General features: G+C 43.3%; 1 protein-coding gene across 2 annotated transcripts in view; it reads left to right on the top strand.

Annotated features, from left to right (window-relative positions):
* Positions 1-13,248, top strand: part of TMTC3 (transmembrane O-mannosyltransferase targeting cadherins 3) — a 368,984-nt gene that overhangs the window by 22,975 nt on the left and 332,761 nt on the right. For both annotated transcript variants that reach the window (XM_085653910.1, XM_085653909.1), the window contains exon 2: positions 8,474-8,690. In XM_085653910.1, coding sequence (XP_085510036.1) covers positions 8,502-8,690 — 189 coding nt within the window. In that variant the 5' untranslated portion in view covers positions 8,474-8,501. The remainder of the gene's footprint in view (positions 1-8,473; positions 8,691-13,248) is intronic.

The raw sequence follows: 13,248 nt of genomic DNA, 5'->3' as shown, positions 1-13,248 counted from the left end.
ATTTTTAGATCACAAGCACTATATTCTACTTCTACTCACGATACACAAGTTCCCTCATAACACCTAGCTTTACAACGGTAACCAGAAAAGAACTCCGGCAAAGAGCCCCCCTGTGGGACCCGTTGGGCATTGCAGCGCCGGCCCAACGAGGAACTGCCCTATGATGAACCATGACACCCCTTGGCGTGTGTGAGGGCTCTTGCTTCTTATTGGAGCACTCCCAGTGCTATTACGCACTCTCTATTTAGCACCTGGACTTCACACCTGTCCCTCCTCTCTCCCTCTTTGCTTTCATCCCCCCCATAGGAACAGCATACTCCTCTCTTTTGTTTTGCATTATTGGTTGGGGCTTGTATGCTGGACCAACCAAGCCCCTGTTCCTCCTCGTGAGATTCACAGATTGATCTAGTGGCTTTCTTTTTTCTTGTAGGTATTTAGGGCGTGATGTACAATGCACTTTTGTGTTTGCAAGCCTTGTGATATTCAAAATGCAGGGTTTGTGAATGCAGTACAGCTTTTTACTTTGATAAAAAAAAAAGATTCAAGTCTGAAAACTCTTTGAAACTCATAAAATGGTTTTTGTGACACTTTCTAAATCGCTATTAGAAGGGCACATGAAATGGACAGCAAGGTGTATATCAATGGTTTGTGACTGCATCTGCAAACTATTGTTCACTTACCTATTACTGTGTAGAGTAGAATGTGATTCGCAAAGATAAATCTGTCTCTGTGGGAAAGCTTCCACTTTGGGAAACGTTTTGGGTGGTGAGCAGAGCAGTTCTTGCTCCACCAATGTCTTTTACTAACTTTTTTTTTATGCAGCAGATTTCCATTTAATGGACACTGTCTTATTTTAAATAAATCTTGCCTGTTTGGGAATTTACAGGTCTGCTCTCCTTACAGGCATCTATCCCTGCACTGGCAACAACCTCTTGGCTGGGGGGCGGGGTTGCAGATTAAAAACTGCCTAATAATATTCATTAGACTGGCCGTATTACAGCCCTCCCGCGAAGACAATTTATGGTGCAGACTTTTAGGTTGCATGGTAGATGGCATCCAGGTTTGCAAAGCAGTCTGTATGCGATTTGTACTTTCCTGATTTGCTATCAGGGATCGTACATCAGGCCCTCACTTACATTTGCTGGGGAAGAGTGTGTCATTTGTAAAGTGCATTGGTAACTTTGTATGTGATAATTTAAATGTGTGGGCTGGTTCAGCAGATTTGCTCCTGATGCTTATTTTTGCCTTGCAAAGGATTTGTTGGTGGTCTTGGACGGTGTGCTTCTGTATTAATAGCAAGTTTGTTGTCCATGTCACTTTTAATCCCATTCATGAAGAGGATGAGAGTTGTTGAAGGTTTAATGATTCTTTGTTTGTCAGAAAGACAGTGGGTAGGTATGATTAGGATGTGAGGGTTTGGATTCTGAGGTGTGATATAAGGCCTTCCTCAGTATTAGCAAAAGGTTTGGTTGGGGGAGATTGGCTGGTTTGCAAGAGGAGGTGCTGTTGGTATCCGGTGATGCAGAGGAGGGGTGTTGCTTGATTTCTGTTGTTAGTTTATGCCTAATGTTTGAGTAACATATAGAAGTGTGTGAAATAATTTGCGGGCCCAGGTCCTTGTCGTGCCGACATATCACATCCCCTTGTATTCTCGATGACCGTCTGTGAGGCCCTGCCTAGAAAACCTTATGTGGTTGTATCCCCAATGGCAATTCAGGTTTGTCATCATCCAACCTTTCCCTTGTTGCACCTGCAGCTGTGGAAAGTGTTGTCAGGGCATTTCTGACGGCTGCTGGCGATGTGGGGCCTAAAGTCCTTTCTTTGGTGCTAGAGGATCAGACCAGAACAGATTGTGTAGTACTACAACTACATTGATTAAGTCGGACAAAATTTATGATCGCTCCCATCATGATTTTTTTTCCCAGATAGGATTAAGAGGTGCTGCAGCAAAATAGAACAAGACAGTAAAGATAGGGTTCCGACCTCAAAGGGAGGCCATGGAGAGTGTGTTTTTGAAGCAGATGAAGGCTATCCTGAAGTCTGTGGTCCTCCCAAGGCCTTAAGAAACTTCTTTCTGTGGGATATTGGAGCCCTCCAATCACCTGAGCCAAGTCTTCTGATGTCTCTAGGAAACAGTTGTGACTCTTGGGAGGAGAAGGAAAGGTGCTATTTCTTTTGGTGTTCAAATGAACATCTTGGGATAGTGGGTGTAATCCTCTCCATCCACAGCTTTTCAGGGTTCCAAGTTTACAGTTGGCCCAGGATAGTGGGTTACATTTTATTTTTTATTTGTTGTAAGTTATGCGGACATGGCCCACCTGCTACAGCAGGCATCTTCCTGTTTCTGGCAGTGTAGTTTTTAGGTTCCCAAAGTTACATAGTGTAGCTGGCAGGAACTTCCTATGGTGAGGCCCAGTGCCTTGCTGATGGAACACTTCTCTGCATAGTTGCTTCATCTGGTGATGAGCAAAGAATGTCAGTCCCGCATGACTCATGGATCGGAGTTTGAGCAGCAGTGACAAAAAAGTATCCAGGTGCCTTTCAACAACTCCTGGACTCGTATGTAAACCAGAACTACCTTCAGGATATACAGAGAAGGAACCTAATAATTGGTTGCCTGCAAGACCTGGGCAGATGTTAAGGAGAGTTATGTTGTGACTAAACGGTCTTCCCAATGTTGGGGCACATGAAGTGTGTCCTTAAGGCAAATCTGGTGTTTTGGTATTTAGGCTGACCCTTTGGAATAGTGGCCCACACACTGTGTCAAACAGGGAAAGATAACGGGTACCTACAGGACCCAGAAAAGTATAAGTAGAAACCAGCTTTACAGATAGTCTGAGATTTTCTTTTTTCCTGTTTATGTGCTACCTGAGGTGCACTGCTGAAAACCTAGCTAAAGGTTTCTTTAGAACAGCTATTGATGTTAAATTGGAAAGTGAAATGTAAGTGCAGAATGAGTGCTTTTTCAGTTGCGGGCATGCTTGAGCAACCTCATTTTTATTGTTTTTGCTAATCCAGACAAATACATTTCAAGGCCTGCTGCTCAATTCAGTGACATTGTGTGTAGTAACTAAGAATACAAGTGAAATCATTTTAGTAGGCAGATACAGTAGTAGTAGGATCACACTGCTTTTCTTGGAAGCAAACTGCCTCTTTGCCCATACATAGCCATGACAATATGATTCTGCAGCATCTTCATGCAAAGAAACATGCCAAGCACAATACAGCAGCTTGTTTAATTCTCTTTATTGGTACTAAGGAATTTGTTGTCCATGTTTCAAATACCAATATAAAGATAACCGAGTTGGTTGATGCAAATAATCCTGTCTGCCCAGGCCCTACAGCCCTTGACTTGTCCAGATTATAAAATGTTTGATAAACCTCCGTACATGGGTCACCCTTATACACATAACAAATACAGCCTTCTGCTGCATCAGCAACCTAGGTGTGTCCCCCAAGTTCTGGGTCCTCACATTGGCCATCGGTGCATGTTCCTCAGTACCCACCATTGGCAGTGCCTTGTTATGCCCTCATTTAAACATATACTTAGGAGTGTGTAAAGTTTTTCTTTCACAAACCTCTCTTAATTCTCTTCACTAAGCCGGTTACCTGCAGTTGGCAAAGATTTCTGTATATGGATTTTCATGTTACCCTGCATTTATGTGCCCCTTTTAAAGTGGCATAGGATTACCAACATCCGTATAACTTCAGAGTCGCAAAGAAAACAAATTTAAAGTTAATTTACAAGAAAATAGTGTATCCATTCTCAGCACCAGCTAGTACTCTCAAGGAAATATTTCAAGTTTGCATGGAAAAACAAAGCCAAGGCCCAAATGTGGGAAAATGGGCAAATTAGTTATAGCATCCTAATAAGGATCTGTGTGAGACTTTGCTTAATAAAACTTTGAACCTGTCTAGAATGCAACCTGCTTCGATGACTAAGATGGGAAAGAGGAATTGCTGCCTCAAGATGCTAGAGTGATGAAGGGGGAGGGAAAGGCCTGAACAGAGAATGAAGACTAATACGGAATAGAACAGCAAAAAAGCCAAAAGTTAAGCTAGCCTAAACAACCATGTTTTATGTTTCTTCCTGAACGTTTTCTCAATGGGTTCTTGTCTTGGGTGGAGGGGCAGTGCATTCCCCAGCTTTGATGCCTGAAAATCAAAAGGGGAACCACCCAAGCAAGCTCTTTTTATGACTGGAACTGTTGCCAGCGCAAGTGTCCGACGATCTGAGTCTTCTACTAGGTTGGTGGGATTTAATTAATTGAAAAAGAGAACGAGGGCCTCTGCCATTAAAGGTCCTATGGCACAAGCGCATTGCTTTAAAAGGAATTTATTTTTCTTAAAGGCAGCCATTGGAGAGCCGAGGCGTGCACACGCAGGGCCTGCCCTGGAAGAAGTTTCAACAGGAGACGTGCCGCCGCTTGTGCTTTCTCTTTCCTGTACCTCGCATCCGGTTTGCTTTGCTCCTGCTCTCTCTTGCAGTTTGTCTTTTCCTTCGCTTGTCCCTTCTACTCTTTAGTATATTTCTTCCTCCATATTTTCTTCCTCTACCACAACTTGTTCCACATCCGGATGAATTCTGTTGCATTGTCTCAGCTCCTTCCAGTCCCAAAGGTGCCTGTGCTATTGGTTAGCAGGCACAGCAGTGATCAGGGCTAAGGTGAATGGACATCTCAAACCTGTGGTACTGTCCCATTAACCACTATGTCATATACCTGTGTTCAAAAGACTACTCACAGAGGAAATGAGGTAGTATAGACGACTCCCTTCATTCAGATCTCCACTGTCACTCTCCTTTAGGCTCCACATTTATTTCCTTTCCTTCCCTTTCCTGTTTCAAAGCCATGTCAACTTTAAAAAAAAATGTTTGTCCAGCCAGGTCAATGCATCTCTAGATATGAGCGCTCTTCCCACAGTTCAGAGCTAACTCCACCGACTACCCTGATGGTGCATGTGAAGTGTCTAAACTAAAACGTGGATAACACGGTGTGCAGATAGAGTGCAAGCATGCTCTTCAGCTGAGTAGTTGCATATTTTCCTCAGTAGGTGATGAATGCTGTTCTGTATGGTTTACTTTTTTGTATAGTACGTTACTATCCTTTTCATTCAGCTGCCTTTATTATCTGCACCTTCAAGAAACCTTCTGTATTAGCAAATGCTGGATTTATGGGTAATATCGATGGGACAAGGAGCAATGAACAGTATTTTCATCTGTATGCCAGCAGCCTGTGTTTGAACCTATTTAAAAAAACAAATTCTTGCAGGTGATCCAAAGCTTAGGCACTCATATTTGGGTACACCCTACTCAGTATTTCTTGTTAGACAGCACAGACCTAGATGAACTTCAACTGAATTGCATGCCAAAGGAAGCATCAGAAAACAGCTGTTCTACAAGTAGTTGTGTGACTTACTTTGTCCTCTTCTCTTTCCAAATCATTTTTGCTTAAACGTATTAGCCTTTGTTAAACTTCAGAAGGAGGGTTCATGATTTTTCCAGTGTCCCAAGCTGTACGGTACAACAAACGTGAACGTGGAGCATGCTTTTCAAGGTACTTGGGAACCAGATTCATGCAGGTCTCTGTAGTTGTCAGGCCCTCCTCTTTATCAGACACAAGAACAAATTAGGTACGTACCCAGTCTAAGGAATTCTACCCTGGTATTAACTAGAAGGATAAGAACTCTACCCTGGAGTACACTGCATATGGCATTAAATGATGAAGGCTAGGACAATCATTTGGATGTGGAGGTGGATGTTCTGTGTGGAGGAGTACCTGTGAGGCATAATCTGAAAATCCCAGAGAAGGTATTTGAACAATAAGTATCCTAACTCCACCAGTTTTGCGACTTTCCTTAAAATACCAGTACCGTCGGGGTTTTCCGCCAAACTGAGAAATCACAACACAACTGATTGGCATAGAAAGAATTCTTCCAAATTCAAGGTACAGACCAAGTACTTGAAATCCACAACACAGTGTGTATTTGTGTCCATGTGCATAGTGTGCCTACATGTGATCCTAATACAGGTTAGTGCCAAAGCTGAAGGGAACCAAGGCAAAGCAAACACATTATTAATTCAGTTATCAAGATTTGAATTTAAGACTAGGTTAGAGACCCAAAGAGAGTCTGAGATGAAAACATCCATGCAAGCTACTCCTCCGGAGGAGCTGGAAGGCCCAGGAGAGGGGGGGGTTTGGAACTGCCAGGTGAATAAGGTTGTTATTGCTGGATGAAGAACCAGAGGGTGTTGCTGGGTAGAGAGCCTCTGGATGGAGAACAGGAAGTTGCTGCCGGACAGATTAAACAAAGTTCAACAGCTGCCGCCTTTTATCCACAGTAAGAAACCAAATTTCATGCAGGAAATATATATTACTACAGGTAAAAGTAAACTTCAAACACCTCCATTAAAGCCTTTCCTATTGGGGAAAACTTGTCATAGTCAGAAGACCTTATTTACAGTCAGCGGATGAAATATTCCACCAGGGCTTGGCAGATATCTTTCTGCTGTATTACAAGTCCCTTGTGCTATAATGCACTTGTAATACGGCGGAGCAGCCATCCGCCATCTCATTACCCTCTCTCACATCTCATTACCTCCTCTCACATCTCATTACCTCTCACACTCTCTCTGTCTGGTTTACTGACTATGTATGGATTCTAGCAGTAAAAGTCCAGCTTTCAATTTTTTTTGGGGGGGGGGGGGGGAGGGAGTGTGTCATTCGCCTACCCCTTTAATATTATGACAAAGAAGGGGTGGTCATCTCTGCCAACTCAACTACAGTGTAAAAGTTTTTAAAGTTTGAATTACGCAGATTCATTGTAGCCCTGCATTCTGTGGCACCTGTAACACGATGGTTTCCGGGTTTCTCAAAAGCATTCGGAGACTCTTGAACTGAAACGCTATACAGTAAAGATTTAAGTTGGGGAGAGCTAAGCCCACACCGAATCTTCTTCCATGCCAACCTAACACCCCTGGAAGCCCATATAAAAGGAGTGATTTTGCCCTAAATCTTATCTATAATGAATCTTGGGAATGTGAAGCGCATGCAGTTAAAAAAATATGTCCATTCAGGGAGGATCAACATCTTAATTAAGTTAACTCTCTTGAAGATTGCAAGTGGCAAGTTCCTCCACATGGAGAGTAAAGAGTTGATTTCCTTAGCCACTCTTTTTAAATTATGTGATGTAATTTCGCCCAGTAGATTGACAGTAGTGATACCTAAACATTTAATCTCTGTACTCACTCGCTCTATCCAGCCTTCAAAATTCCAACACATAATCTCCGTCCTGGAGTTATTTACCAAACAACCTGACCGGGCCCCAAACTCTCCATGATCCGCTACCTTGTGCAACAAATTTACATTGGGTTGGCCCCGTCAGAAATAAATAAAAATGACTTCTTCTCTTTCACTTTACTCTCTTTGATGGCATTTTAGTTTGTAGTTGTACAGGTGTTTATCAGTGTTTATATGTTTACACTGATGAGACGTGGTTCCCTTTCTATGTGGTTTTACCTGTTGTTATGGGTTTTAAACCCAAAGCAGAATAGTCTACCTATATTATAGAAAGTAGGCTGGTTGTGGCCTACATCGATACTTCCAGTGATGTTGCTGTGCAAAAAAAGTAACTTGATATCATAATCCTTGGTATCTTGCATCGGAAAGTGCTTTGATGGAATCTACTGGACATTGCTTGAAGCGGCAATCACCCTGATTCTGTAAGGGTCAGGGCAGCTGCTACAGCATTTTCCAGATGGATGTCTTCACAAGAAATGCCCTGGTTGGCTACTTGTCTTTTATTCATGCAAACCAGTCAGCCCTTGAACCCTTCCTCATTGTCCTAAGGCAGGTATGTAGTTGCGTAATATAGTATTGAAATCATTTTGTTACACGCAGTGAAATGTTATTTTTTTTGTTGCATCCTTATGGTATGTCCACTATTTTCAAATAGATCAAGAATGATTATTATTCCGCCTCAGTCCCAATAAAAATGTCAACATTGAACCCTGGTTATGCATATAGTGGTATTGAGGCAAGGTGGCTGGAAAATGCATCTAGAAAAGAAGTGTGTTGGATACTTTCTTTAGTTGTTGCACTCTGCCTTCATTGAGCTGCCTCTACTTGGCAAATAGCTTGTTTCTGCAAACCAGAGCTGTACCCTAATTAAAAGACCACAACCCCCCATTTTAACTATAATTTGTATAGTTCATAATCCCCATTAAAATGTTATCCAGGGTACTTGTATTACAGAATATAAAATCTGATATCAAGTGACCCAGCAATAGCAAGTGATAACTTCATTTTGAGCTTATGAGGCGTAGTAGCCTATTCCTCTTCAAGCGATTCTGAATTTCTGTGTCGTTTTAAGCTGAGAAAATGGAATGTAAAAGTTAATTCTTTTTTTTTTTTGTAACACGAAAAATCCCTTTTCTTTGTTGTAATCACTGTATTTTTACTCTTTTTTTTCATAGCCGCTGTCCATGAGACCTGTTTGGAAAAATGGGTGGTGTTACCTTGTACGAAGTGGCAGTGATAGCAGGCGTGGTGACTGCATGCTACTGGAATAGTCTCTTCTGTGGGTTTGTCTTTGATGATGTGTCAGCGATTCTTGACAACAAAGATTTGCACCCCACGACTCCTTTGAAGAACCTTTTTCAGAATGACTTCTGGGGAACCCCCATGTCTGAGGTAATTGATACAAAATGTTTGCTTTTGTCTGTCTTAGCTCAGCAATTTTGAATATTATTATGAAGGGAAGCCAAGTGCAGACCAAGTACATACATGGCCAATTATGAAACTGAACGAAATTTGTTTGCTTCTCCTGTAGTTTTGAACATTTTTAGTGATCCATTTAATGGTCTTTAGCTTATTATTTAATTTATTAAACATAATTGCTACTTTCCAAATGCAGAGAACCAGAGAGTAAGTAGGGGCATTTAAGGTAAGGCATACGAGTGGTGAGTGACTCGAGATCTACTTTTAATCATTACATTGTCTAAATTTATCCCTTAACATGTAGTTCTGCCAACCCCAACTGGGGTGGTATGTGGTACAGTGGACAGTGGTATTGACACATTAAGATATTTTGTTTTGGGCTGTCCCTAATAATGTAACTTCCCCTAATGTTGGCCGCATAATTTTATCTGATTGCACAAAGGCATTTTTGTTATATTTGCTTTCTTTTTTTAAGTCAATCAAATGATAAGTAGATGTTATTTATCTCCTTACATTGTGGTTCTAACATGCGGAACCATAAGCACCAAAATGTAAATTTCCAGAATATAAATGAAAATCTCATTAACAACAAATAATTTGTAATGATGTGTGGTTACGTTTTTTTGAAGAATTAATAGTAAAAAGAAAATATAAGGTGTTCTAAAGTAGGAAAAATCTTAATACTGGCTTGATACTCGAAAAAATGTAAATGTATGAAGCACCAGATGGAGAACATTCATAATGGTTTGTAAGGATAGTTTATAACCACAAAAATTAAAACAGGTGGATAGGCATGATGACCTCCTTTGTTTTTATTCTGTTCTACATGCATGTCATATCATACAATGTGAGCACTTCTCACTTTTATGTTTCCCATTTAAACTTGGATCTGTACACTGAAGAATTTAATTAAAAGGCACGTGTTTCACACCCCTTGCTTGTTTCCAGGGGTCATCGGGCTTCTTTTTTTAAAATTTAAACCCTCTCCCTGTTCGGCCCAATTTTCTAACTAGAAAGTTTCTTCTTACAATACTTTCCTGTTTATATGCCTAAATGTAATAGGCTAAAAATATTGCTGGTATTCCTTTGTGATTTTAAAAAGCACAATCTTTGACAAATACTGTACATACAGTTTAAAATTACAGCACTGATTGGGGTTGGGGGGGGCTTTCCTTAGCTACAAATCATTCTGCTTCTTCAGAGCTCTGGTGCAGCCCTATCTTTTAGGGCTCGAACGGTGCAGCGGCTTGAGGTGCCTACATTGTTGGGTTGCCAGACCCGCAGCGTCCTTGTGCTGCTGAAAACTTAAGAGCCATACTCCACTGCCTGAGACTGAGTGCAAAATGTTACCAGGCTATCGTCTACACCGGAAACGTAGGACCCTGGAGACATGTGGCGTTGTCAAGTAGCCTCAACTGAAAGTGTATGCAGTGGGACATGGTCTATGTGACCGTTCCAAGAGCAGGCAGTGGATCAGGACTGCTCCCTAGTAACCCCCATGCTGCAGAGAATGCCTGTGGCACATAGAAGATGGGGCAGTGTCCCTCAGGTGCACATGGGCCCATGATCTCGACAACAACAGAGGTCCTGGACCGAGGGAGTGTGAGGAGTGGAGCCATTCTGGCTGCAAAGGTTAGCAAAGGGAAAATCAAGAAGGTGAAAGAGATAAAACACAGTACTCCAGAAGGGGAAATGTGGAGACTGCACCTGAGGGTGCAGGTAAGGAGTGAGGTTTGAACCCTTGAGGGTGTGACTCTCTAATCCTGGCAACCCTGCATGAACTACTTGGCACTAGGAGAAACACTGCCAAAGCAAGTTACCTCAGTTGACACCCACACTAGAGTCATTCATGAGGAGCCCTAAGACTGAGGGTGTGTTACAGAGATCAATGCAACAGACGTCACATCTGAGTTGTGTTGCTGAACTGAAAATAAGTGATAAGTATAAGAAAAAATTGTAATCCTTTGTCATCCCTAAGGGCTACCTCATTGGGCATTTGTGATGTTGTTCTACAAGGGTCTTCCTCATGCAAGGGCTCTAGACTAGAGCCCTTGCATGAGGAAGACCCTTGTAGAACAACCTCACAAATGCCCAATGAGTAGAAGGATTTGGAGGAGAAGGTTCTTCCTACAGGGTCCCCATAATGGACAACTGTATGCAGAATATACAAGTTGCCAATGAGATGACTACATAGGCCTTTATACTCCTAAGACCTGGTGATGGCAGGAATATGAAGCCCTTCTGAAAGAGAGTTTGTAATGTGCAAAGCCAGCAACAGGAGGAATGTTACCCTACATGAGAGGACTCTCAATCTTCCCAGACTATAGTCTGGCTATGCAGCACAGGAAAAGTCCTCTGCAACACATTAAAAATTAGCTTCTCCAACTGAGACCATGGGTCTTGTACAGTGGCAGACAACATCTGACCCTTCTTGTAGATGCCACAGAGGCTTTCTTGGAAACATGTCAAGGCAAATCCAGAGGTACTGATGGAGAATGGCTGAGTTTTTCACTTCATATATTTATATTCCTGACCCAGGCGTGATGGTAATGCTCCTACATTAACCTAGAAAGGGGTTTATTAAGTTTATTTTCAGTTTTTTATTTATTGTAGATATTATCTAAGTTTTGGTTGAGGATTTTAATTTGGACATGTTCCCTTCTACCCCATTCTTCTCCCCTGAATCTCTACTATATGATCTACTAAGTTCCCAAATTTAAAATGTTTGAAGCATAAAATGGCATCATAAATACCATCCAGAGCCTGCCACATTTACATGCCCTACAAGGCTTGAAAGTGGCAGATTTAATACATTTCAGCATAAATATCTCTTAAAGGGGGTGGCCAGTGGAGAGCATTATGCTTTCTTTTCACTGCAAATTGTATTACGTTACAAAAAAGGTCTAAAAGTATTTTTAAAGATGTAGGCATCTTCCCTTATGTTATTAAAAGTTTAAAAAAAGGTCGAGCTGCCCATTAATGAATGGAGCTCCCTGATCGCACTATGAATCCAAGTTGTTCTGGGTGGGATTTAAGTCTGATACTAAATTAGTGTTGACTTGAGGTGTTCTATAATCAGGTGGGCTAGCCATAGACCGTGCAAACAGGCTAGAAGTAGTGGGGTAGGTTAGATTTTCCCTTTAAAGTTCTTAGGGAGCTCCAAGGCGTGAGTGCTTGAATGAAGAAGGTGGGCAACGGCTTCGCTCAAATGGAAGATATGAGCTGCAGTGTCCAACAGACTCCGATAACGGACTTTGCTTGCTGGAGTCTGTATTCAGAGGGGCTAATTCAGGAGTTGTTTATAAATATGAAATAGTACATTAAGGCTGCTATTGTTTGGAGCTCAGACTCCCTTTGTTGGTCTGCACTGCTTTACCGGAAGGTGGTGCTGCTGCAGGGAACTTGGCGAGATTTTGCCTCACCCAACGCGGGCTTTATCGGTGAGCACACCTGGCTGTACCAGGCTCCTGGAGACACTCCCCTTCTGGACCGCAGCCTGCTTTCCCCATAGAGGGTCTACAATGCGGCAGGCTCCACCGCCACTTTACTGAAACCGTACGGTCAAACAGCCACCAAGCTATGCTTCAGATGGTGGGCTCGGAACCCCTCCATCAGCTGCACTGCATCACGGGACACTGCTGGTGCTGGCCCCTGGGAACCTCAGGCGAGATTTGTCCCCATAGACAGCGGAGCTTCAATAGCAGACACACCTGGCTGCACTGGGTTTGGAGGAGACTCCTCTTGCAGGCCGTGGACTACTTTCACTCCATTACGTGGCGTGCCCGATGCTGTTCTACTGGAGCCGCGTGACCTGACCGACTTTGGCACTTCTCCCCGCACTGGGGATTGAGCACATACTTGGCTGTGCTGGACCCCGGAGAACCTTTTCTTTGACATCTGTCGCGGCTTGAGGTGCCCGGGGATCCGTGACACTGCAACAGACCCCTCTGAAAGGAGTTGCTGTCAATGCCACAAATTGGTCTGTACTCCGTGACCCTTCTTTCCGTTTGCTGCTAGCTCTGGTGGCACACCGGTTCCTCTCACCCTGGACCTCTTGCAGGGGTGGACGTTCTCTTTCTCTTTCTCCCTCGCCCCCCCCCCCCCCCCCCCCCTCACTCCGGGACCTGGTCTTCAGCCCCCACTCGAGACTTTCCTGACCATCTTCCCCCACTCCTTTCTCACCCGGCCTTCGCTGCCGCCCATTGCACAGTATCCTGGCTGCTCGTGCTGCCCCTCTCCTTTCCATGTCATCTCATCAGGGGTTGCAAGTGGGCCAGGCTTAGGGAATGCCGACTCAGGCGGCCTTGACATGTTTGTCCTGATTCACTCCTTGCTTGCCTCAACGCAGTATTAGCCCGACCTGGCGGGTCACTTGCCTAGGAGATCTTCGCCCCCAAGTGATTTTCATCTGGGCTACCATGGACTGCGAAAAACCCTCCACTTCCCAATCGCAAACCAAAATCGACTGCTGCATGACCCCTACCCCCCCTCCACAAATTCCCAGGGATCCTCGACTACTCCACCGGACTGC

This window comes from Triturus cristatus, chromosome 4_1, assembly GCF_964204655.1.
Source record: "Triturus cristatus chromosome 4_1, aTriCri1.1, whole genome shotgun sequence".
NCBI classification, from domain to species: domain Eukaryota; kingdom Metazoa; phylum Chordata; class Amphibia; order Caudata; family Salamandridae; genus Triturus; species Triturus cristatus.
This window is presented reverse-complemented; position numbering and strand designations above follow the sequence as displayed.